The 27,168-nt window shown below is 45.2% G+C and overlaps 1 protein-coding gene across 1 annotated transcript in view; it reads left to right on the top strand.

The window, feature by feature from the left end:
• LOC116358992 (protein phosphatase 1 regulatory subunit 29-like) overlaps positions 1 to 24,793 on the top strand; it is a 257,303-nt gene extending 232,510 nt beyond the window's left edge. Inside the window, exons 4-7 of the mRNA XM_031811568.1 lie at positions 14,415 to 15,001; positions 16,307 to 16,456; positions 19,535 to 20,532; positions 20,841 to 24,793. Of these exons, the coding sequence (XP_031667428.1) occupies positions 14,777 to 15,001; positions 16,307 to 16,456; positions 19,535 to 20,532; positions 20,841 to 22,437 (2,970 nt within the window). The 5' untranslated portion in view covers positions 14,415 to 14,776 and the 3' untranslated portion in view covers positions 22,438 to 24,793. The remainder of the gene's footprint in view (positions 1 to 14,414; positions 15,002 to 16,306; positions 16,457 to 19,534; positions 20,533 to 20,840) is intronic.
• The last annotated feature ends 2,375 nt before the right edge of the window (positions 24,794 to 27,168 follow it).

Raw genomic sequence — 27,168 nt, 5'->3', positions numbered from 1 at the left:
GAGGAGGTTTGATAGTTGGGGATGAGATTTGTTTTGTGTACACAGAAAATGACAACATTTTCCTGACTGGCATGTTCAATCTCACCAGGTGGAGAGCAGAGAAAGATACAATGGAATACAACATTTAGTCATTCAGGTAACTGACAAAATTAACACTGACATAAAGTGTCCTAATAAGAAATTGGGCCACCAAGAGCCAGAACAGTGTCACGATCTTCTAAATGAGCAGACCAAGGCGCAGCGTGAGTATAGTTCCACATCTTTAATTACTAAGTGAAATTGGAAACAAAATAACTAAACTTCTAAAGACTCGTGGCAACGGACACACACTATCCCACAACGTAGTGCTCAGACACACTAACACTATCCCACAACGTAGTGCTCAGACACACTAACACTATCCCACAACGTAGTGCTCAGACACACTAACACTATCCCACAACGTAGTGCTCAGACACACTAACACTATCCCACAACGTAGTGCTCAGACACACTAACACTATCCCACAACGTAGTGCTCAGACACACTAACACTATCCCACAACGTAGTGCTCAGACACACTAACACTATCCCACAACGTAGTGCTCAGACACACTAACACTATCCCACAACGTAGTGCTCAGACACACTAACACTATCCCACAACGTAGTGCTCAGACACACTAACACTATCCCACAACGTAGTGCTCAGACACACTAACACTATCCCACAACGTAGTGCTCAGACACACTAACACAAACACTATCCCATAACCCACAACGTAGTGCTCAGACACACTAACACAAACACTATCCCATAACCCACAACGTAGTGCTCAGACACACTAACACAAACACTATCCCATAACCCACAACGTAGTGCTCAGACACACTAACACACACACTATCCCATAACGTAGTGCTCAGACACACAAACACACACACTATCCCATAACGTAGTGCTCAGACACACTAACACACACACTATCCCATAACCCACAACGTAGTGCTCAGACACACTAACACACACACTATCCCATCACGTAGTGCTCAGACACACACACTATCCCATAACGTAGTGCTCAGACACACTAACACAAACACTATCCCATAACCCACAACGTAGTGCTCAGACACACTAACACAAACACTATCCCATAACGTAGTGCTCAGACACACTAACACAAACACTATCCCATCACCCACAACGTAGTGCTCAGACACACTAACACACACACTATCCCATAACCCACAACGTAGTGCTCAGACACACTAACACACACACTATCCCATAACCCACAACGTAGTGCTCAGACACACTAACACACACACTATCCCATAACGTAGTGCTCAGACACACTAACACAAACACTATCCCATCACCCACAACGTAGTGCTCAGACACACTAACACAAACACTATCCCATCACCCATAACGTAGTGCTCAGACACACTAACACAAACACTATCCCATAACATAGTGCTCAGACACACTAACACAAACACTATCCCATCACCCACAACGTAGTGCTCAGACACACTAACACACACACTATCCCATAACCCACAACGTAGTGCTCAGACACACTAACACACACACTATCCCATAACCCACAACGTAGTGCTCAGACACACTAACACACACACTATCCCATAACCCACAACGTAGTGCTCAGACACACTAACACACACACTATCCCATAACGTAGTGCTCAGACACACTAACACAAACACTATCCCATAACCCACAACGTAGTGCTCAGACACACTAACACAAACACTATCCCATAACGTAGTGCTCAGACACACTAACACAAACACTATCCCATCACCCACAACGTAGTGCTCAGACACACTAACACACACACTATCCCATAACCCACAACGTAGTGCTCAGACACACTAACACACACACTATCCCATAACGTAGTGCTCAGACACACTAACACAAACACTATCCCATCACCCACAACGTAGTGCTCAGACACACTAACACAAACACTATCCCATCACCCATAACGTAGTGCTCAGACACACTAACACAAACACTATCCCATAACATAGTGCTCAGACACACTAACACAAACACTATCCCATCACCCATAACGTAGTGCTCAGACACACTAACACAAACACTATCCCATAACATAGTGCTCAGACACACTAACACAAACACTATCCCATCACCCACAACGTAGTGCTCAGACACACTAACACACACACTATCCCATAACCCACAACGTAGTGCTCAGACACACTAACACACACACTATCCCATAACCCACAACGTAGTGCTCAGACACACTAACACACACACTATCCCATAACCCACAACGTAGTGCTCAGACACACTAACACACACACTATCCCATAACGTAGTGCTCAGATACACTAACACACACACTATCCCACAACGTAGTGCTCAGACACACTAACACAAACACTATCCCATCACCCACAACGTAGTGCTCAGACACACTAACACAAACACTATCCCATCACCCATAACGTAGTGCTCAGACACACTAACACAAACACTATCCCATAACATAGTGCTCAGACACACTAACACTATCCCATAACGTAGTGCTCAGACACACTAACACTATCCCATAACCCACAACGTAGTGCTCAGACACACTAACACACACACTATCCCACAATGTAGTGCTCAGACACACTAACACAAACACTATCCCACAACGTAGTGCTCAGACACACTAACACAAACACTATCCCATAACGTAGTGCTCAGACACACTAACACAAACACTGTTCCATCATCCATAACGTAGTGCTCAGACACACTAACACAAACACTATCCCATAACGTAGTGCTCAGACACACTAACACAAACACTATCCCATAACCCACAACGTAGTGCTCAGACACACTAACACAAACACTATCCCATCACCCATAACATAGTGCTCAGACACACAAACACTATCCCATAACGTAGTGCTCAGACACACTAACACACACACTATCCCATAACCCATAGGTGGAGAAAATGCTACTGAAGTATGATCCCCAATTAGAGACAACGATAGCCAGCTGCCTCTAATTGGGATTCATACCAAAACCCCAACATAGAAAAACAATCTAGAACCCCACATAGAAAATATAAACTAGTCTAGCCCCCCAGTCACGCCCTGACCTACTCCACCATAGAAAATAAAGGCTATCTATGGTCAGGACGTGACAAACAATTTCAATGCACCGTGGCACAGATTCCACAAGTCTCTGAAACTCTATTGGAGGGATGCTGCACCATTATTCCACAAGAAATTCCATCATTTGGTGTTTTGTTGATGGTGGTAGAAAACGCTGTCTCAGGTGCCATTCCAGAATCCCCCATAAATGTTCAATTTGGTTGAGATCTGGTGACACACACACACACACAATAGCAAGGCTATGCTCACTGAGTCTGTACATAGTCAAAGCTTTCCTTAGGTTTGGGTCAGTCACAGTGGTCAGGTATTCTGCCACTGTGTACTCTCTGTTTAGGGCCAAATAGCATTCTAGTTTGCTCTGTTATTTTGTTAATTCTTTCCAATGTGTCAAGTAATTATCTTTTTGTTTTCTCATGATTTGGTTGGGTCGAATTGTGTTGCTGTCCTGGGGCTCTGTAGGGTGTGTTTGTGTTTGTGAACAGAGCCCCAGGACCAGCTTGCTTAGGGGACTCTTCTCCAGGTTCATCTCTCTGTAGGTGATGGCTTTGTTATGGAAGGTTTGGGAATCACTTCCTTTTAGCTGGTTGCAGAATTTAACGGCTCTTTTCTGGATTTTGATAGTTAGTGGGTATCGGCCTAATTCTGCTCTGCATGCATTATTTGGTGTTCTACGTTGTACACAGAGGATATTTTTGGCAGAATTCTGCATGCAGAGTCTCAATTTGGTGTTTGTCCCATTTTGTGAATTCTTGGTTGGTGAGCGGACCCCAGACCTCACAACCATAAAGGGCAAAGGGTTATATGACTGATTCAAGTGTTTTTAGCCAGATCCTCATTGGTATCTTGAATTTATATCTGACTGACAGTCTATATTTGACTGTCTTACTCTGGAGTTTTCCAGAAGAATGCTACTGGTGGCTGTATTGTGATGCTTCAAGCAAGCAGTTGTTTAATAGACTAAAGAGATAGATAGATAGATAGATAGATAGATAGATAGATAGATAGATAGATAGATAGATAGATAGATAGATAGATAGATAGATAGATAGATAGATAGATAGATAGATAGATAGATGTGCTTCTCTTCTGATGTTCATTCTGGAACCATCCACCTGTCTTTCAGAACTCTATAATTAACCTTGTCTGTCTGTCAGCCACACACACACACACACACACAGGCTCGCACTCACATATAGTATGTACACACACACACACACACACACACTTTCAGCCGCAAGAGTTCATTAAAACGCAGATTTTGAGAGGTGATAAGGAACAGCAAAAAATAACCCTTTGAAAAATGAAAAAAATTATTGAATTAATTTCTTTCTTTTCTTCCACACTTCATCTCACAAGAGGGGGACCGGAAGCTTTGTTTCCTCTCAGTCAATCATATTCCTTGTTGAAAGAGATGGGGAAAATAATTCCAGGGCCAAACAATGCCGAGAGAGAGAGAGAGAGATACAGAGAGATACAGAGAGAGCTACATAGAGAGATACACAAAGATACAGAGAGAGCTACAGAGAGAGCTACATAGAGAGATACAGAGAGATACACAAAGATACAGAGAGAGAACTACAGGGAGAGAGATACAGAGAAAGAGAGAGCTACATAGAGAGATACACAAAGATACAGAGAGAGAGATACAGAGAGATAGAGAGAGAGCTACAGAGAGAGATACAGAGATATAGAGAGAGATACAGAGATATAGAGAGAGATACAGAGAGAGAGAGAGATAGATACATAAAGATACAGAGAGAGATACAGAGATACAGAGATACATACAGAGATACATAGAGAGATACATAAAGATACAGAGAGAGATACAGAGATATAGAGAGATACAGAGATACATACAGAGATACATAGAGAGATACATAAAGATACAGAGAGAGATACAGAGATATAGAGAGATACAGAGATACATACAGAGATACATAGAGAGATACAGAGATACATAGAGAGATACAGAGATACATAGAGAGATACAGAGATACATAGAGAGATACAGAGATACATAGAGAGATACATAAAGATACCGAGAGAGATACAGAGATACATACAGAGATACATAGAGAGATACATAAAGATACAGAGAGAGAGAGGGAGGGAAAGATACAGAGAGAGAGAGGGAGGGAAAGATACAGGGGGAGAGAGGGAGGGAAAGATACAGAGAGAGAGAGGGAGGGAAAGATACAGGGGGAGAGAGGGAGGGAAAGATACAGAGAGAGAGAGGGAGGGAAAGATACAGGGGGAGAGAGGGAGGGAAAGATACAGAGAGAGAGAGGGAGGGAAAGATACAGGGGGAGAGAGGGAGGGAAAGATACAGGGGGAGAGAGAGGGAGGGAAAGATACAGGGGGAGAGAGAGGGGGAGAGAGAGGGAGGGAAAGATACAGGGGGAGAGAGGGAGGGAAAGATACAGGGGGAGAGAGAGGGAGGGAAAGATACAGGGGGAGAGAGGGAGGGAAAGATACAGGGGGAGAGAGGGAGGGAAAGATACAGGGGGAGAGAGGGAGGGAAAGATACAGGGGGAGAGAGAGGGAGGGAAAGATACAGGGGGAGATAGGGAGGTAAAGATACAGGGGGGAGAGAGGGAGGGAAAGATACAGGGGGAGAGGGGGAGGGAAAGATACAGGGGGAGAGAGGGAGGAAGTGTGTGAGAGAGAGAGGGAGGAAGTGTGTGTGAGAGAGAGAGGGAGGGAAAGATACAGGGGGAGAGAGGGAGGAAGTGTGTGAGAGAGAAAGGGAGGGAAAGATACAGGGGGAGAGAGGGAGGGAAAGATACAGGGGGAGAGAGGGAGGAAGTGTGTGAGAGAGAGAGGGAGGAAGTGTGTGAGAGAGAGAGGGAGGGAAAGATACAGGGGGAGAGAGGGAGGGAAAGATACAGGGGGAGAGAGGGAGGAAGTGTGTGAGAGAGAAAGGGAGGAAGTGTGTGTGAGAGAGAGAGGGAGGGAAAGATACAGGGGGAGAGATTGAGGAAGTGTGTGAGAAAGAAAGGGAGGAAGTGTGTGTGAGAGAGAGAGGGAGGGAAAGATACAGGGGGAGAGAGGGAGGAAGTGTGTGAGAGAGAGAGGGAGGAAGTGTGTGAGAGAGAGAGAGGGAGGAAGTGTGTGAGAGAGAGAGGGAGGGAAAGATACAGGGGGAGAGAGGGAGGAAGTGTGTGAGAGAGAGAGGGTGGAAGTGTGTGTGAGAGAGAGAGAGAGAGAGGGAGGGAAAGATACAGGGGGAGAGAGGGAGGAAGTGTGTGAGAGAGAAAGGGAGGGAAAGATACAGGGGGAGATAGGGAGGTAAAGATACAGGGGGAGAGGGGGAGGGAAAGATACAGGGGGAGAGAGGGAGGGAAAGATACAGGGGGAGAGAGGGAGGGAAAGATACAGGGGGAGAGAGGGAGGGAAAGATACAGGGGGAGATAGGGAGGTAAAGATACAGGGGGAGAGAGGGAGGGAAAGATACAGGGGGAGATAGGGAGGTAAAGATACAGGGGGAGAGAGGGAGGGAAAGATACAGGGGGAGAGGGGGAGGGAAAGATACAGGGGGAGAGAGGGAGGAAGTGTGTGAGAGAGAGAGGGAGGAAGTGTGTGTGAGAGAGAGAGGGAGGGAAAGATACAGGGGGAGAGAGGGAGGAAGTGTGTGAGAGAGAAAGGGAGGGAAAGATACAGGGGGAGAGAGGGAGAGAAAGATACAGGGGGAGAGAGGGAGGAAGTGTGTGAGAGAGAGAGAGGGAGGAAGTGTGTGAGAGAGAGAGGGAGGGAAAGATACAGGGGGAGAGAGGGAGGGAAAGATACAGGGGGAGAGAGGGAGGAAGTGTGTGAGAGAGAAAGGGAGGAAGTGTGTGTGAGAGAGAGAGGGAGGGAAAGATACAGGGGGAGAGATTGAGGAAGTGTGTGAGAGAGAAAGGGAGGAAGTGTGTGTGAGAGAGAGAGGGAGGGAAAGATACAGGGGGAGAGAGGGAGGAAGTGTGTGAGAGAGAGAGGGAGGAAGTGTGTGAGAGAGAGAGGGAGGAAGTGTGAGAGAGAGAGCTCCAGATCCCAGGGTTAGGGATCTGCAATGCAGCCTTCAAAGAAAATGGAGGCATTTGATAATAATGATAATTATTATTATTATGAAATAGTTTATTTATTATAATTTGGTGGATGCTTATATTTTTCCTATGTCATATATTTGTTTCTGTGTTCACATGCATGTGTGAATTGGAAATGAGGTTTTGTATATCCCACCCTCTGAGAGTGGGGTCACAGCCAGGGTCTGCCATTATCAATGGAGAGAGGTGGCTGAGAGAGACAACGTGAGCTGGAGGAAAGAAATGACAGCAACAACAAAGCCGTTGTGTTGAACTAATGGACGGCACTTCTGAAGACCCGGAGCTGAAGCCCACAGCTTCACAGACACCACAACATACATTACAGCAAATTAAGCCTGGTAAAAGAGACTTGAATCAAAATCCTGTTGAAATGCAGCTACATAATTATTACAATTATTATAATTATTACCCATTATCAATAGCAGGCGAGAGATAAGGACTCTCTAATTAGTGTTTTAATTACAGCATATTTTGACATGTCAGCTGTCAGTCAAACTGTGCAAAAGTGAAATCCAAATATACATTTAGGCATTCATTCACAGTGGATAAGGTTAAGGTTAGGGTAAGGTTAGGGTTAAGGTAAGGGTTAAGATCAGGGTTAGGGTTAAGGTTAAGGTAAGTTAAGGGTTAAGGTAAGGGTTAAGATTAGGGTTAGGGTTAAGGTTAAGGTTAGGTTTAGTGTTAAGATTAGGGTTAGGGTTAAGGTTAGGGTAAGGTTAGGGTTAAGGTAAGGGTTAAGATTAGGGTTAGGGTTAAGGTTAAGGTTAGGTTCAGTGTTAAGATTAGGGTTAAGGTTAAGGTTAGGGTAAGGTTAGGGTTAAGGTTAAGGTTAGTGTTAAGGTTAAGGTTAAGATTGGGGTTAGGGTTAAGGTTAGGGATCGGGTTCAAACAGAATAACTAATATTACCAAATGAGTGTCTGGCACTGGAATCTGATGAGAGAGAGATAGATAGAGATGTGCTTTATTCCTTCAATAAAGGCTGTGAACTCTCGTTCACACCGACACACACAAACACCCACTATCATGGACTTTGTTTGCTCCTGTGTACAAACAAAGACACTCCATTTCAATCCACTTAATACAACTACAGATTCACTCCAGAAGCCACAACAGAGAATATCATTACAAAATGTAATATATGTCTTTTTACAGTAGACAGATGGGCCTGTAGGTATTACATTCTCTCTCTATGGCAGGAACCCAGTAATCTGGCAGATACCTCAGTCAAAGTCCTCCTGACGTTAGAGTCTGGAAAGGTTCCTTACATCAATAATGAAGGGGGCTGTGCTTCTTACTGATTGGTTCCCCTTGGTGTCTTTCTCACTCAACACCAACAAGAACAGCCTCACACAACCGCCCGAGAGCCGCCCCCTCCCAAATCCAACGGTTGGATTTTCAAATCCGAACAACTAGAGGTCTCAACCCACCAGGAAAAACAACAACATTTGAGAGAACCAATCAATGCGTCCGCTCAATTTCTGAGCTAATATTACATTAACAAATGGCCTCCTGCCCAGACTGGTGAGTCACAGCTCTTCCTCTCTGTGGTCACGTGGGTCGCATCAGCCAGGCTAGGACCACAGCCAGGCTAGGACCACAGCCAGGCTAGGACCACAGCCAGGCTATGACCACAGCCAGGCTAGGACCACAGCCAGGCTATGACCACAGCCAGGCTAGGACCACAGCCAGGCTATGACCACAGCCAGGCTAGGACCACAGCCAGGCTAGGACCACAGCCAGGCTAGGACCACAGCCAGGCTAGGACCACAGCCAGGCTAGGACCACAGCCAGGCTATGACCACAGCCAGGCAATGACCACAGAGGCAAATTGCTATTTTATATGTGGCGTAATAGCTTTACTGAGCTATGGAAGCCTATCAGGGTCAAAGGCAAATTGACAGTCTCTGATCTGGGAATTGAATTGTCGATATCAATTTCACAGCCTGACAGAGAGTTGGAAAGAGAGAGAATATGTGTCTGTCTCTCTGTGTGTGTGTGTGTCTGTGTGTGTGTGTGTGTGTGTGTGTGTGTGTGTGTGTGTGTGTGTGTGTGTGTGTGTGTGTGTGTGTGTGTGTGTGTGTGTGTGTGTGTGTGTGTGTGTGTGTGTGTGTGGCACTGAGAGTTGGGTGTCAGTAGCCAAAATGAGAGGTGACCGGGATCTGAATTAGGTGCACGCTGTGGAGATGAGAAGAGCAGACGACAATTACGGACGGACCAATACAATAGGATAGGTTCCTACACTCTTAAGTGGATTCTTTTGCACTGTCCTGAAAAGGTCAGTGGATATGGATGTGTCCCAAATCTCTTAACAGGCTTCCTTGCCTCCACCACACACTCATGTGAAGTAGGGAGGATCCGAATGAATTCCACCACATTATCTTCACCTGTTAAGTATTCCCAGATCAGATCATATCTTGAGGATATGGTTCCATTGGATCAGTGTCCACTGATCTGTCAGTCACTTTGCATTGAAGCCTCTGCTAAACGGCCACATTATGATGTAGCCAAGGAGGTCCAGCTGTTTAAGACCAACGGGATTTACGGATAAAGAACTTCTCTGCAGTTTGAGAGTAGATGATGGCGTGAGTAAAGTGTGTGTGTTTAGCTTAGTCTTTTCCTCAATTGCATATTAACACCACATTTATGCACTCCAGCGAAGTGTGGTTAAGTGTTTGTCAACATTCAGTTACAACACACACACACACACACACACACACACACACACATACACACACACACACACACACACACACACACACACACACACACACACACACACACACACACACACCACTTATCATGAGTGGTTAATGGTGCTTGTCTAGGCTCCTTTGAACCCCTCTGCATATGTGTCTTAAACTGGCTCTTAAAGATAAACACTGTGTGTGTGGCTCTCACAGATTAACAGTGGGAATACAAATATCAATTTGTTTTTGGTATAAAACAACAGAAGAACATAAGGACTGTCCTAGAAAATGGGCTTTCGAGTGGCGCAGCGGTCTAAGGCACTGCATCTCAGTGCTAGAGGCATCACTACAGACCCCGGTTCAATCCCGGGCTGTATCACAACCAGCCGTGAGCGCACAATTGCCCCGGCGTCGTCCGGGTTAGGGGAGGGTTTGTCCGGGTTAGGGGAGGGTTTGGCCGGTTGGCCGGGTTAGGGGAGGGTTTGGCCGGGTTAGGGGAGGGTTTGGCCGGGTTAGGGGAGGGTTTGGCCGGGGTAGGGGCGGGTTTGGCCGGGGTAGGGGAGGGTTTGGCCGGGGTAGGCAGTCATTGTAAAATAAGACTTTGTTCTTAACTGACTTGCCTGGTTAAGTAACATATTTAAAATAGGGCCTATTCCCTTATTTATTTAACCAGGATAGTTCACTCAAAGACAGTCATTTGTTAATGTATTTTTAACGTTTATTTAACTAGGCAAGTCAGTTAAGAACAAGTTGTTATCTACATTGATGGCCTACCAAAAGACTGACGGCCTCCTGCGGGGACGGGGCCAGGGATTCAAAATACACATACAGGACAAAACACACAACAAGAGAGACACAACACTACATAAGGAGAGACACAACACTACATAAGGAGAGACACAACACTACATAAGGAGAGACAACAACACTACATAAGGAGAGACAACAACACTACATAAGGAGAGACAACAACACTACATAAGGAGAGACACAACACTACATAAGGAGAGACACAACACTACATAAGGAGAGACAACAACACTACATAAGGAGAGACAACAACACTACATAAGGAGAGACACAACACTACATAAGGAGAGACAACAACACTACATAAGGAGAGACACAACACTACATAAGGAGAGACAACAACACTACATAAGGAGAGACAACAACACTACATAAGGAGAGACAACAACACTACATAAGGAGAGACACAACACTACATAAGGAGAGACAACAACACTACATAAGGAGAGACACAACACTACATAAGGAGAGACACAACACTACATAAGGAGAGACACAACACTACATAAGGAGAGACACAACACTACATAAGGAGAGACAACAACACTACATAAGGAGAGACACAACACTACATAAGGAGAGACACAACACTACATAAGGAGAGACACAACACTACATAAGGAGAGACACAACACTACATAAGGAGAGACAACAACACTACATAAGGAGAGACACAACACTACATAAGGAGAGACAACAACACTACATAAGGAGAGACAACAACACTACATAAGGAGAGACACAACACTACATAAGGAGAGACAACAACACTACATAAGGAGAGACACAAAACTACATAAGGAGAGACACAACACTTCATAAGGAGAGACACAACACTACATAAGGAGAGACACAACACTACATAAGGAGAGACACAACACTACATAAGGAGAGACAACAACACTACATAAGGAGAGACAACAACACTACATAAGGAGAGACACAACACTACATAAGGAGAGACACAACACTACATAAGGAGAGACAACAACACTACATAAGGAGAGACAACAACACTACATAAGGAGAGACAACAACACTACATAAGGAGAGACACAACACTACATAAGGAGAGACACAACACTACATAAGGAGAGACAACAACACTACATAAGGAGAGACAACAACACTACATAAGGAGAGACACAACACTACATAAGGAGAGACAACAACACTACATAAGGAGAGACACAACACTACATAAGGAGAGACAACAACACTACATAAGGAGAGACACAACACTACATAAGGAGAGACAACAACACTACATAAGGAGAGACACAACACTACATAAGGAGAGACACAACACTACATAAGGAGAGACAACAACACTACATAAGGAGAGACAACAACACTACATAAGGAGAGACACAACACTACATAAGGAGAGACACAACACTACATAAGGAGAGACAATAACACTACATAAGGAGAGACAACAACACTACATAAGGAGAGACACAACACTACATAAGGAGAGACACAACACAGCATGGCAGCAACACAACATGACAACAACATGGTAGCAACACAACATGGCAGCAACACAACATGACAACAACATGGTAGCAACACAACATGGCAGCAGCACAACATGGTATCAGCACAAAACATGGTACAAACATTAGTGGGCACAGACAACAACACAAAGGGCAAGAAGGTAGAGACAACAATTCATCACACAAAGCAGCCACAACTGTCAGTAAGAGTGTACATGATTGAGTCTTTGAATGAAGAGATGGAGATAAAACTGTCCGGTTTGAGTGTTTGTTGCAGCTCGCTCCAGTCGCTAGCTGCAGCAAACTGAAAAGACGAGCGACCCAGTGATGTGTGTGCTCTGGGGACCTTTAACAGAATGTGACGCAGAACGGGTGTTGTATGTGGAGGATGAGGGCTGCAGTAGGTATCTCAGCATGGGTAAGCTGGTCATCTGAATCAGGGTTAGTTTGGCAGCTGTGGTGAAAGAGGAGTGATTACGATAGAGGAAACCAAGTCTAGATGTAACTTTAGCCTGCAGCTTTGATATGTGCTGAGAGAAGGACAGTGTGCCGTCTAGCCAGTAACAACTGCTTTCCAAGGACTCCTACACTGAACAGTCAACATGGTTCCTGTGTTATAGTAGTGTCATTTCATCGGTGTGACTGGGAGACATTATGTGATTTTGTAGAAAAAGTGAAACCAGTGGAACTGCCAAAATAAAGGAAACACCAACATAAAGTGTCTTAATAGGGTGTTGGGGCACCACGAGACAGAACAGCTTCAGTGCACCATAGATTCTACCAGTGTCTAACCTGGTCCCTTGTGTCATTTCATTGGCATGATTAACATTGTAAAACCCATTTAAATGTAAGTGATATGGCATACACAAAACAGTGAACCTTGTCCTGTGTGTTTGTGTCATTTCATTGGCATGGCTAGATACATTGCAAAATATGGTTTAGGAAAAGTGACATTGAAAATGGAAAATCCATTTGAATTGCTTTAGCTGTAATGCATACGCTTTAGTATGGATTACATCCTAACCCACGTTAATCCAGCAGGAGAAACACGCACACACACACACACACACACACACACACACACACACACACACACACACACACACACACACACACACACACACACACACACACACACACACACACACACACACACACACACACACACACACACACATTGATCCAGCAGAGAAATGCAGTAAACCGCTGTGTCGTGCCTTGCTGCCTGCAAGACACTTTCTTCTCCACTTTCTCCTCTTTTTTAGTCCTCTTTCTCACTCCTTTATTCCCATTTAGCCCCTCTTTCATCTCCCTTAATTCCTTTAAAAAGCGTAGATGATAGCTTTATTGTTTTTCTGTATTGTAGAGCACAGAAGCTCTATAACTGAATTGTGAAAGGCTTGTAAACAATGGAGAATGGTTATGAAATTAGATTTGATTGTTTAAGGGTTTTTAACATTTACATATTTATTGGTGAGTAGTATGCTAATGTGTTTGCAGCAGAACGGCAATTCGATGATGCTGTGTGTGTGTCTGAGTGTGTTGGTCTCTGCGTCATGCATCTGGTTTTATAGGTTTGAATAATATTACTTGTGGGAAAGGCTTGTTATCACGAAATGTCTAAATCTATGTTCATCTTCTTTAGTAGTAAATTGAATAATCATCATTGCTAATGGATATTTCAGTGTATCATGTTACCTTGAAGTGATGGCATATCTTCATTTGTTTCATTATGTCTCTTTTACACAGATCATTTTGAAACCAGACCTAAAGTCAATGAATTAGATATCCTCGGGGAATACGTGAAAGGGATTAACAATTTGTATTATTTTGTCATTAGCTGTTTTAATGCAGTCTGTTTTTTCTCATTTTTTTCTCCTGCCTCTCTCTGTCTCTCTCTCTCTCTGTCTCTCTCTGTCTCTCTCTCTCTCTGTCTCTCTCTCTCTCTCTCTGTCTCTCTCTGTCTCTCTCTCTCTCTGTCTCTCTCTCTCTCTCTCTCTGTCTCTCTCTGTCTCTCTCTCTCTCTGTCTCTCTCTCTCTCTGTCTCTCTCTGTCTCTCTCTCTCTCTGTCTCTCTCTCTCTCTCTCTGTCTCTCTCTCTCTCTCCTCTCTGTCTCTCTCTCTCTCTCTCTCTCTCTCTCTCTCTCTCTCTCTCTCTCTCTCTCTCTCTCTCTCACAGGTTCTCTGCCAAACTGAAAGGGAGTTTTCCTCCATCTCTGTCGCTGAGGGAAGCGGTCATTAGGGGCCATGAGTTGTTGCTGGGGCTACCGTCATTGTATCCCTCCGATGCGGAACACTTAAAATGGGGTCTATGTTACCAGCTACCATGGCCGCCAAGCGGCAAGCCATGCTTTAATCGCCTAGGCAACAACCTTTCTGTGACCTACGACTTCCTGTCTCTACTCCCTGCTCTGGCCACACCCCTTCCTTACCTGTCGCCCAACCTGATTTCAAACTTGCCTGCTTCCTTTCCTAATATTCTCCCCTTTCTCTTGTTTTCTTAATAAGATAACCCCTCCTATCCTCCCTTCCTCCCTAACCATGGCCAACAGGTTTCTCCACCTCCCCTCCTTCCCGCTCTCCCTATCCCTCTCACCATCCATCTTCCTCTACCTTCTCCCCCCATTACTTCTTCTCCTCCACCTCCCTGTGTCCGTCCGGGGGGACTGCTGGCTGATCGAGGGGGATAAAGGCTACGTGTGGCTGGCCATCTGCAGTCAGAACCAGCCCCCGTACGAGACCATCCCCCAGCACATCAACAATACGGTACTGGTATATCCTATATTATAGTGTGTATATATTATGCTATACAGCCTACCCATAGCAGTAATTGTATATATTATGCTATACAGCCTACCCATAGCAGTAATTGTATATATTGTGCTATACAGCCTACCCATAGCAGTAATTGTATATATTATGCTATACAGCCTACCCATAGCAGTAATTGTATATATTATGCTATACAGCCTACCCATAGCAGTAATTGTATATATTATGCTATACAGCCTACCCATAGCAGTAATTGTAAAATATGTCATTTTAATTGCAATGCTGGTTTTGCTCACTGGGGTGTTTATTTTCAACTACCGAATAACATCACCAAGAGTTAGCACAATGTAGAATTGAAACAGTAGTGGGGCTGGAATAGAGCCTTGAGGGACACTAAAACATACCTTACTTTTCAACCACCGTAGTTCATATGTCCCATAGGAACCACCGTAGTTTGGCAAAGCTAAAACTGAATGTTTTGTTTAGCTTACAAATACTAGCTCACTGTTTTGTTATAATAGCTCACTGTTTTGCTATAATAGCTCACTGTTTTGCTATAATAGCTCACTGTTTTGTTATAATAGCTCACTGTTTTGTTATAATAGCTCACTGTTTTGCTATAATAGCTCACTGTTTTGCTATAATAGCTCACTGTTTTGTTATAATAGCTCACTGTTTTGTTATAATAGCTCACTGTTTTGCTATAATAGCTCACTGTTTTGTTATAATAGCTCACTGTTTTGTTATAATAGCTCACTGTTTTGTTATAATAGCTCACTGTTTTGTTATAATAGCTCACTGTTTTGTTATAATAGCTCACTGTTTTGCTATAATAGCTCACTGTTTTGTTATAATAGCTCACTGTTTTGCTATAATAGCGCACTGTTTTGTTATAATAGCTCACTGTTTTGTTATAATAGCTCACTGTTTTGCTATAATAGCGCACTGTTTTGTTATAATAGCTCACTGTTTTGTTATAATAGCTCACTGTTTTGCTATAATAGCTCACTGTTTTGTTATAATAGCGCACTGTTTTGCTATAATAGCGCACTGTTTTGTTATACTACTTGTTGAGCTGTTTGATGAAAAAAAGTCTAGTTCTTTTCAATTAGATTTGATTTGATTTATTTGACCATTTGAAAAACACACTTCAACCGTGTGGATACAATGCATTTATAAAAGTTTACAACTTTCAACCCAACTTTCAACAGAAATGCAAAGCTAACACTAAATGTTTTCTAGCTCGTGAATGCAGAGCCGTTTGATATTAAACCAGTTCTCGTTCTGTCAACACAACAGGTCCATGACCTGAGGCTGAATGAGAACAAGCTGAAAGCAGTGCTATTCCACTCCATGTATCGCTTCACCAACCTCACAGACCTCAACCTCACCAAGAACGAGATCTCTTACATAGAGGACGGGGCCTTTACCCATCAGGCCAACCTACAGGTAAGGGATTTGATTGGTTGGTTGATGTGTTGAGATGAAGGGATTTGATTGGTTATTTGTTTGATTCGTTGGTTGGTTGGTTGATAAAGAGATCTTTCACATAGAGGACATGGCTTTTACCCATCAGGTTAGTTGGTTGGATGACAATGAGATCTCTTACTTCAGGGATGGGCAACTCCTCTGGGGCCTGATTGGTGTCACCCTTTTGCCCAGCCCCAGTTCACATACAGTAACTTTGGAAAGCATTCAGACTCTTTGACTATTTCCACTTTTTTTTAACGTTACAGCCTTATTCTAAACTTGATTAAATTATTTTTTTGCCTCATCCATTTACACACAATACCCCATAATGACAAAGCAAAAATTGGTTTTTAGAAATATGCTAATTTATTACAAATTAAAAATGTCACATTTACATAAGTATTCAGACCCTTAACTCAGTTATTAGAGCATTGGGTCTTCTTGGGTATGATGCTACAAGCTTGGCACACCTGTATTTGGGGAGATTCTCCCGTTCTTCTCTGCAGATCCTCTCAAGCTCTGTCAGGTTGGATAGGGAGAGTTGCTGCACAGCTATTTTCAGGTTTCTCCAGAGATGTTCGATCGGGTTCAAGTCCGGGCTCTGGCTGGGCCACTCAAGGACATTCAGAGACTTGTCCTGAAGCCACTCCTGCGTTGTCTTGGCTGTGTGCTTAGGGTCGTTGTCCTGTTGGAAGGTGAACCTTCGCCCCAGTCTGAAGTCCTGAGCACTCCGGAGCAGGTTTTCATCAAAGATATCTCTGTACTTTGCTCGTGACTGGTCGTGACTGGTCTCCCAGTCCCTGCTGCTGAAAAACATCCCCACAGCATGATGCTGCCACCACCATGGTTAGGGATGACGTTCCACCGTAGGGATGACGTTCCTCCAGACGTGACACTTGGCATTCAGGCCAAAGAGTTCAATCTTGATTTCATCAGACCAGAGAGTCTTGTTTCTGATGGTCTGAGAGTCCTTTAGGTACATTTTGGCAAACTCCAAGCAGGCTGTCATATGCTTTATACTGAGGAGTGGCTTCCGTCTGCCCACTCTACCATAGAGACTTGATTGGTGGAGTGCTGCAGAGATGATTGTCCTTCTGGAAGGTTTTTCCATCTCCACAGAGGAACTTTGGAGCTCTTAGTTGTTCTAAACTTCTTCCATTTAAGAATGATGGAGGCCACTGTGTTCTTGGGGACCTTCAATGCTGCAGACATTTTTTTGGTACCTTTCCCCAGATCTGTGCCTCGACACAATCCTCTCTCGGGTTTCTACGGACAATTCCTTTGACCTCATGGCTTGGTCTTTGCTCTGACATGCACTGTGAACTGTGTGACCTTATATAGACAGGTGTCTGCCTTTACAAATCATGTCCAAACAATTGAATTTACCACAGGTGGACTAAAAGTTGTAGAAACATCTCAAGGATGATCAATTGAAACAGGATGCACCTGAGCTCAATTTCGAGTCTCATAGAAAAGGGTCTGAATACTTATGTAAATAAGGTACTTCTGTTTTCATTTTTAAGACATTTGCAAAATTTCTAAAAAACTATTTTTGCCTTGTCATTATGGGGTATTTTGTGAGGAAGGCTGAAGATTTTATTTGATCAATTTTAGAATAAGGTTGTAATGTAACAAAATGTGGAAAAAGTCAAGGGGTCTGAGTACTTTCCCGAAGGCACTGTACCTGACCCAAATAGTCAGTTAGTCCGTTTAGAATGCAATCAGTATAATCAGCTGTGTTCTCTAGAGATGGGGAAAAGTGTGAAGCCACTCCGGCCCCTGAGGACTGGAGTTTCCCATCCCTGTCTTACATAGAGGATGGGGCTTTCACTGATCAGGCAAACCCACCTGTCAGTGAGGAGTGGGTGATGGATTGGTTGAACGGTCGGTTGTTTCGTTGATTGTTTGGTTGTTGGCTTGATTGGTCGACTGGTTTATTGATGGATTCGATTGACTGATTTTACTTTACTTACTTTAATGCATGTTAAGGTTTTACATTAATACAAAACCATTTAGGGTAAACACAATAAGTCAAAAGGAAAATCTCAAACAATCCCCTCTTCTCCATGTTATAGATCAATAGTTTGACCAGTGTGTTATGTAAGTGATTTGAGAAAGCCAAAGATTTACTGTATTTCCCTTGTGCTCCCTTCATCGGACTGGTTACTGGAACTCTTCCCCAAGATGAAACCCTTCTCCAGCTTCATTTAACAGCCCAAGTACATGGAAGCCATTTTCATTAGATCCAGAGTCCATGGCACACAGGGATGTTGCTATTTGTACTTACTAATATGGAGGAGAGCCCAAGTACTTACTGTCTTGCCATTGTGGTCCCTTCTAATCCTACGCCCTCCACCTTTTCTCCCATTGTGGTCCCTTCTAATCCTACACCCTCCACCTTTTCTCCCATCGTGGTTCCATCTAATCCTACGCCCTCCACCTGTTCTCCCATTGTGGTCCCTTCTAATCCTACGTCCTCCACCTGTTCTCCCATTGTGGTCCCTTCTAATCCTACGCCCTCCACCTGTTCTCCCATTGTGGTCCCTTCTAATCCTATGTCCTCCACCTGTTCTCCCATTGTGGTCCCTTCTAATCCTACGCCCTCCACCTGTTCTCCCATTGTGGTCCCTTCTAATCCTACGCCCTCCACCTGTTCTCCCATTGTGGTCCCTTCTAATCCTACGCCCTCCACCTGTTCTCCCATTGTGGTCCCTTCTAATCCTACGCCCTCCACCTGTTCTCCCATTGTGGTCCCTTCTAATCCTACGCCCTCCACCTGTTCTCCAATTGTGGTCCCTTCTAATCCTACGCCCTCCACCTGTTCTCCCATTGTGGTCCCTTCTAATCCTACGCCCTCCACCTGTTCTCCCATTGTGGTCCCTTCTAATCCTACGCCCTCCACCTGTTCTCCAATTGTGGTCCCTTCTAATCCTACGCCCTCCACCTGTTCTCCATGCAGTGCACTGATTCCAGAAGCAGTCTTTTCATAGGGAACATGCTGTCATTTGAGATGCCAAAGTCTTACTGTTTCTCCATTGTGGTCTCCTCTCATCCCAGGTCCTCCAGTTGGGTTACAACAAGCTGACCAACCTGACAGAGGGGATGATGCGGGGCCTGGGCCGCTTGCAGTGCCTCTTCCTCCAGCACAACCTCATCGAGGTCATTGACAACAAAGCATTCGAGGAGTCCAGCTCCAGCCTCAGCAGCATCGACCTCTCGTCCAATAAGCTGGCCCGGATCGATCCGTCAACGTTCACCGTGCTAAACCGGTTAATGGTCTGCGAGCTGGCAGGAAATCCTTTCCATTGTGGATGTGATCTGTATAGTTTTCTTACTTGGTTGGAGGCATTTAATAACGTGACACATACATACGACAGGCTGCAGTGCGAGACCCCCGGCGAGCTGTTTCTCTACCCGCTCCTGAGCCCCGTGGCCGGGCACGGGCGCAGCGCTCGCACCATGCTCGCCACCATCTGTCGCGACGGCATGATCATACCCGGGATCACGTCTCAACCCGGCACCGACTGGGAGGGCTCCGGGATGGGCCCGGAGATGGACGGCCGGGCCGGACCGTATCATCAGCCGACAGCGTCGTCCACAGCCGACCCCAACTTCAACCCCAGCATCAAACTCCAATGGGTCACTCTGTCTGCAGCCAAGCTGTTGGTCCAGATCCCTAAACCATACAGCAAGATGTACGTCCTGGTTCAATACAACCAGAGCTTCGTCTCGGACATCCAGAACCTCAAGGAGAAGAAGGAGAAGGTGACGTTGGTGGATCTCAAACCTCACACCAACTACACCTACTGCGTAGTGTCTATAAGTAAAAACCAGCGCAACAACCACACGTGCATCTTCTTCGCCACGCGAGAGGCTGGCCCTGACGACCACCACGCCAACCCGTCAACCATGACGCATTACATCATAACGATCCTGGGGTGTCTGCTGGGGATGGTGATCGTGCTCGGGCTCGTCTACTACTGCCTGGGGAAGCGTCGGATGCAGGAGGAGAAGGAGAAGGCGATCAGCGTGAAGAAGACCATCTTGGAGATGCGGTATGAGGGACAATGTGTTATTTAGGTTGTTGAAACCCCAGCTCTTTATTCTGTTATTTGACATTATTTTACTCATCTCTTTTATAGCCTTGTGTTTTTTATTATTCTCTCTCATTCCATTTTATTGTTGATACAATAAAGTGTGTTTGTGATTTAAATGCACTTTAATTCATTAAAGTTTGATTGGAGGTTTGAATAACTTGGGACTCGTAGGTAGATGCGATGCACCTGAATTGCATACAGCTACTTTACCTGAGATGTTAAAATATTTTATTCTTATGGATTTTATCCTTGTATTTTATTTCCAGGTATGGACCGGAGGCTGCAGCACAGGCAGCTAACGACCCGGCAGCCATGCAGCATCTCCAGGAACAGGCCCAGAACCAGGGGCACCACGGAGGTCACCTCCACGGAGGAGGGGGTGGCGGGGGTAATAAACTTCCCCCCTCCACCTCCTCCAGCTCCGGCATGCTCCACGGTTCGGCCAACACCACCTCCTCCCGCCTCTCGACGCTCCCCCAAGTGGAGAAGATGGCCACGGCGTTCAGTGAAGCCATGGCAACCAATAAAGGGAACTATATGGACGTGAGGACTGGGGCAGGATTATCGGGAGACGGGGGAGGATTATTACTGGCAGGGGGAGGAGGAGGAGGGGGGGAGGCGATACTGGTGGATATGCGAGGCATCAACGGTTGCATTGAAGATGGAATGGACGTTGGGAATGATTCGGATGACGACGGGCACGGATCTGCGTCGGAGATCTCGACGATCGCCATGGAAGTCGACAAAGTCAACCAGATTATCAACAACTGTATCGACGCGCTCAAGCTCGACTCCCTTGTTGCCACGACAACATCTGGCGACAACCCTACTTCTCCTCCACCTGCTTGTATCACCTCCCTCGCTCGGAACCTCATCCCCCTCTCCCAAGGCCTCGCTGACACCTGCCAGATGCTCGCCTCCTCTCCCAAAATCCATGCCCCTCCCGCGATGACCCCCGTCCCCCTCGTCATGCCCCTCTCGGAGCGTCCCGGAATCAGCGGAGGGGGCTTTCTCTCGCCACCCTACAGGGACCCACCACCGGCGAATGCCGTACGACCCTTACAGAGGCAGCTGAGCGATACAGGTGTGGTGGTCATGGGTGCTGGGAAGAACCGATGTAGCGTGTCCTCGGCTGGAGGATCCATGAAGAGCACCAGGGTCTTCAGTCTGGATGTCCCGGAGCCCCGCAGCCCGGGGCCCAACTCCTGCCCTCCATACCCAGAGAAGGGGAGCCCTGTTGGGTGTGGGGAAACCATGGAGAGGCTCCCTCTTGTGGGTGGAAATGGTAGTGGTTGTGGTAGTGGTGGTGATGGAAACGGGATGGGTTGTGGTGGTGGGAACGGAATGGGAGGAGGGGTTAATGAAGGTGGGGTGAATGTCAATGGAGGTGGGGTGGGTTGCGGAGGGGGAGGAAGAGCAGGGGGAGGCCCGGGAAAGCAACAGCAGCATCATCATCTGGAGGTACATCCAGACTACCACTGTTCTGAGCACAGGCACTCCTTCCCCGCCCTCTACTATGAGGGAGCCAACGACTCCCCCTCTCCCTCCCCATCCCAGAAGGCCTCCTTCCTCAAACCCCTGGGACGTACCAAAAGGGACCCTGCCGCCTACTCCCAGCTCTCCCCTTCCCGGCACCACAACTACTCCGGCTACTCCTCCAGCCCCGAATATTCCTCGGAAAACACCCTTCGAATCTGGGAGAGGTTCCGGCCACACAAGAAAGGCCCTCGCGACCCTCGCGAAGAGGCGACGTATATCGCTGCAGGTCACGCCTTGAGGAAGAAGGTTCAGTTTGCGAAAGACGAGGACCTCCATGATATCCTCGACTACTGGAAGGGGGTGTCGGCCCAGCAGAAGCTGTGAGAGATGAGGAAGAGGTGTAACCTAGAGGATGGCAAACAGAAGGAGAAGACAGTGATGTCATAATTCTCAAGAACTCCCAGACAGTGAATGGACCTGAATGACACAACTACAACTGTTGGCTCCCATGTGTACTTCCTGGTCTCTTTTATGGCATCATCTGTCTTCTCATTCTTTAACTTATCCTAGGGTGTTACAACAGCAGACTCTGACAGAGGATGAGGAGGATAGTAGTGGAAGTTATGGGGGAGACATTATGTAGTAGTACTAGTAGCATGACATGGGGTATTGTTTTTTTTCTACAGTTCCACAATGGAACTACAGGGGTTCCACAATTCTACAAGTCGTTCCACAGAAATTCCACTGTTCCATTGCGGATTCCATCATGGTTCCACAAGAGTTCCACAGTTCTACAATGGTTCTACAGAGGTTCCAAAGTTCCATAAAGGGTTCTATAACGTCTCTGTAACAGTTCCGTAGGGGTTCTATAGTGGTTCTAGAAGTTTCAATGTTCTACATGGAGTTCCATAATGGTTCCACACTGAGCTTCTAGGTGGTTCCACATTCTCAATATATCAGATTTCCTTTTGCCTGGCACGTTGGTCCTCAGACTACCATAGAAAGACAGAGCCAGGGTGATGAGGACTCAGTAATGACTGCAGAGTCTTGTCACTAGCAGGTGTCCTAAGACTCATTACAACATATCTCCCAACAACAAGCAGCAGCATTACTCGGCTTAAACCCTGGTCCCTTAAACAGCACAGCTCATAATCCCATCAACATTCAATTCATTCACTAAACACTGGATGCATCCCAAGTGGCACCCTATTCCCTGTTTTCTGCACTACTTTTGACAAGGGCCCACAGGGTTCCCATAGGGCTCTGGTCAAAAGTAGTGAACTATATAGGGAATAGGGTGCCATTTGGGACGCAGAGTCATTTCACTCTGCAGTCCACCACCTGCCTCCCTAGCAGCGCCATTTAGAGAGATAATTGAAAGGGGATGAGGAATTAGCAGTGTTTGCCTCAATCTCTTCTTCTTCCTTCGGAGGAAGGGGGAGAGGGGAGGGAGGATGGAGGGGAGAAGGAGGACAAGGAAGAGGGGGAGGATATTAAGCGATTCTTATCGTGTTAATTGTTCTCGGCTGTAATTAGCCCAGGAACAAAACAGGTGGAGATGCTGGCGTGGGTGGACACACACAGAGAGGTGTGTGTGTGGACGGTGGGAACCAGGCCCTGGAGCCCCTCTCTGTGTTTAGCAGGAGCGTGCTTATCGATTGGAAACACCTACACATGTTTTACAGAGCGTGGCATGCTGATGGGGCGCTCCGCAATTTTGTTTTCTCCTTCTTCTTGGCCTTTTCTATATCAGACATGTGGATTGAGCAGATACATTGCATTCAGATAGCAAACAAGGAGGAAGGGACGTTTACACACACACACACACACACACACACACGCACGCACACTCTCCGTGTGTGTGTGTTCAGATTACTATGAAGTAAGCCATTTTCCAGTCCTACTTGCTAACATTTCCCTGGCTTCGAGCCAATTTGTTATTTACAGGTATAGCATATTTTTCTTTTGATAAGAAAGTCAAAGCTTCCTTCAGGGGAAGATTAAAATTAGCATTTCAATAGTGCTAGTCATGCAAAAACCACTTTAGGCTGGGTTAGGAGAGGTGGAGAGAGACGAGTGTTGGCTCCCATATTAAAGCAGAAGGTAATCATGTCGGAGTAGAGAGAAGGTTCCTAGCGGAACACACAGACCTCACACAAGAAGATACAGCTGAAATTAAAGACAATGCTAGTATGGTGATGTTTAGAAAAGCTAGAGTGCACAAGGGTTCATGGTCTATTTTAGAGGGAGCGAGAGCGTGAGCGAAAGAGAGAGCAAGAGCTAGAGAGAGAGTGAGAGAGGGAGAGAGAGAGAGAGAGAGATGGATCTCTATGGAGAGGTCAACGAGATCATATAGCAGAGCCATAGATATAAAGAGTTAGTAAAAAATATGTCTTCAATGTTGGCAGCAAATGTTCCATACAAAAAACATAGTGCCAAATATGCTATTTATAGTGGCAATATATGAACATAGCCCAATTGTTATATTTTGTATTGGTCTTTTGACCAATCATATCAGCTCTTTTCACCTCCGATTTTTTCAGATCCGATCTGGTTTGATGAAATACAAATTAGTGACCATTTTTTTAAATAATTGTGTTTCCTGCTTAAACTGCCTGGTTTTTGGTCTATATGGAGGTGATACAGGGCCTTGCAAAGTATTCACCCCATTGGTATTTTTCCTATTTTGTTGCATTACAACCTGCAATTTAAATAGATTTTTACTTGGATTTCATGTAAAGGACAAACACAAAATAGTCCAAATTGGTGAAGTGAAAAAAAAAACGTGTTTCAAAAAAATAAAAGGTGGTGTGTGCATCTGTATTCACCCTCTTTGCTATGAAGCCCCTAAATAAGATCTGGTGCAACCAATTACCGTCAGAAGTCACATAAAGTCCACCTGTCTGCAATCTAAGTGTCACACGATCTGTCATATGATCTCAGTATATATACACCTGTTCTGAAAGGCTCCAGAGTCTGCAACACCACTAAGCAAGGGGTACCACCAAGCAAGCGACACCATGAAGACCAAGGAACTCGCCAAACATGTCAGGGACAAAGTTGTGGAGAGGTACAGATCAGGGTTGGGTTATAAAAGAATATCCGAAACTTTGAACATCCCACAGAGCACCATTAAATCCATTATTAAAAAATGAGAAGAATTTGGCACCACAACAAATCTGCCAAGAGGGCCACCCACCAAAACAGGCAAGGAGGGCATTACTCAGAGAGGCAACAAATAGACCAAAGATAACCCTGAAGGAGCCTGCAAAAGCTTCACAGCGGAGATTGGAGTATCTGTCCATAGCACCACTTTAAGCTGTACACCCCACAGAGCTGGGCTTTACGGAAGAGTGTCCAGAAGAAAATAAGCAACATGTTTGTTGTTTGCAAACAGGCATTTGGGAGACTCCCCAAACATATGGAAGAAGGCATTCTGGTCAGATGAGACTAAAATTGAGCCTTTTGGCCATCAAGGAAAACGCTATGTCTGGCACAAACCCGACACTTCTCATCACCCTGAAAACTCCATCCCTACAGTGAAGCATGTTGGTGGCAGCATCATGCTGTGGGGATGTTTTTCATTGGCAGGGACTGGGAAACTTGTCAGAATTGAAGGAATGATGAATGGTGCTAAATACAGGAAAATTCTTGAGGGAAACCTGTTTCAGTCTTCCAGAGATTTGAGACTGGGGCAGAGGTTCACCTTCTAGCAGGACAATGACCCTAAGCATACTGCTAAAGCAAATCTTGAGTGGTTTAAGGGGAAACATTTTTAAATGTCTTGCAAAGGCCTAGTCAAAGCCCAGACCACAATCCAATTGAGAAGCTTTTGCCTTGAAGTATGGGCAAAAATCCCAGTGGCTAGATGTGCCAAGCTTACAGAGACGTACCCCAAGAGACTTGCAGCTGTAATTGCTGCAAAAGGTGGCTCTACTAAGTATTGACTTTGGGGCAGTGAATAGTTATGGTCAAGTTTTCTGTTTTTTTGGTATTATTTCTTGTTTGTTTCACAATAAAACATATTTTGAATCTTCAAAGTGGTAGGCATGTTGTGTAAATCAAATGACACAACCCCCACAAACATCTATTTTCATTCCAGGTTGTAAGGCAACAAAATAGGAAACATTCCAGGGGGGTGAATACTTTCACAGGCCACTGTATTTTACATTAGCTACATGTCAATTGTGCCCCTCTGCTAACAGAGGATCGGAGCTATAGATCAACATGCTCTCATAACACGGATACACTGACCAGGGAGATGGTTACCCCCCGAATGTGGTCCATGCTGTTCCCTGAATGTGCAAACATGGACATTGAATTTTGATAACGAAGTTGAACTTTAAAAAGATCTATATATATTTATTTAAATTGGTTGATCCTTCCATATCCATACCATATCCATACTGTGAACTGAGTTATAAGATTTGCTGGAAGATGGAGCAAGGTTTGGTGATGCCTCTAGATCTGGGGACTCATTTGACCCAATATATTTGATGTACTTCAATGGATCCCTCAGTGCTACTTATAGACCTACAGCATCCAAGGCTGGCCTTTGTGTAACATATATTACATTTAGTTCTATAATATATATTTAGGTTTAGTGTAATAGATTCTATAGCGATACTTTACTTTAGGCCTACCGCTTCACAAATATATTTGATTTACATGATGTATTTTATTTTTGATATAGTCTAATGGATTTATACAGTATGGCCTCTGGACTCATTTTACCCCTATTATCTGATGTACTAATGGATGTCTCAGTACTACTTATAGACCTACAGCCTACCTGTCTCTCGCTCTCTCTCTCTCTCTTCCTCTCTCTCTCTCTCCCTCGCTCTCTCTCTCCCTCGCTCTCTCTCTGTCTCTCTCTCTCTCTCTCTCTCTCTCTCTCTCTCTCTCTCCATCCTCTCCTCCCTCCATGCCCTGATGTCCTATTCGCTCTCTCATTCCCTCTGGACCCACTTCTGTTGGCTAATATAACCCAGCAAGCACAAAAAAACAACAACATGTAATTCACTTGCTTTTCTCAATTTTTCATCCCTCCCTCCACCCTTGTCTGGTTTAATGGACCAAATTAATTTGCAGATGAGGTGTCTGCATCCCAAATCC

This window comes from Oncorhynchus kisutch, unplaced genomic scaffold (genome assembly GCF_002021735.2).
Source record: "Oncorhynchus kisutch isolate 150728-3 unplaced genomic scaffold, Okis_V2 Okis01b-Okis20b_hom, whole genome shotgun sequence".
NCBI lineage: Eukaryota > Metazoa > Chordata > Actinopteri > Salmoniformes > Salmonidae > Oncorhynchus > Oncorhynchus kisutch.
The sequence above is the reverse complement of the archived record's forward strand: the minus strand, read 5'-3'. Positions and strand labels throughout refer to the sequence as shown.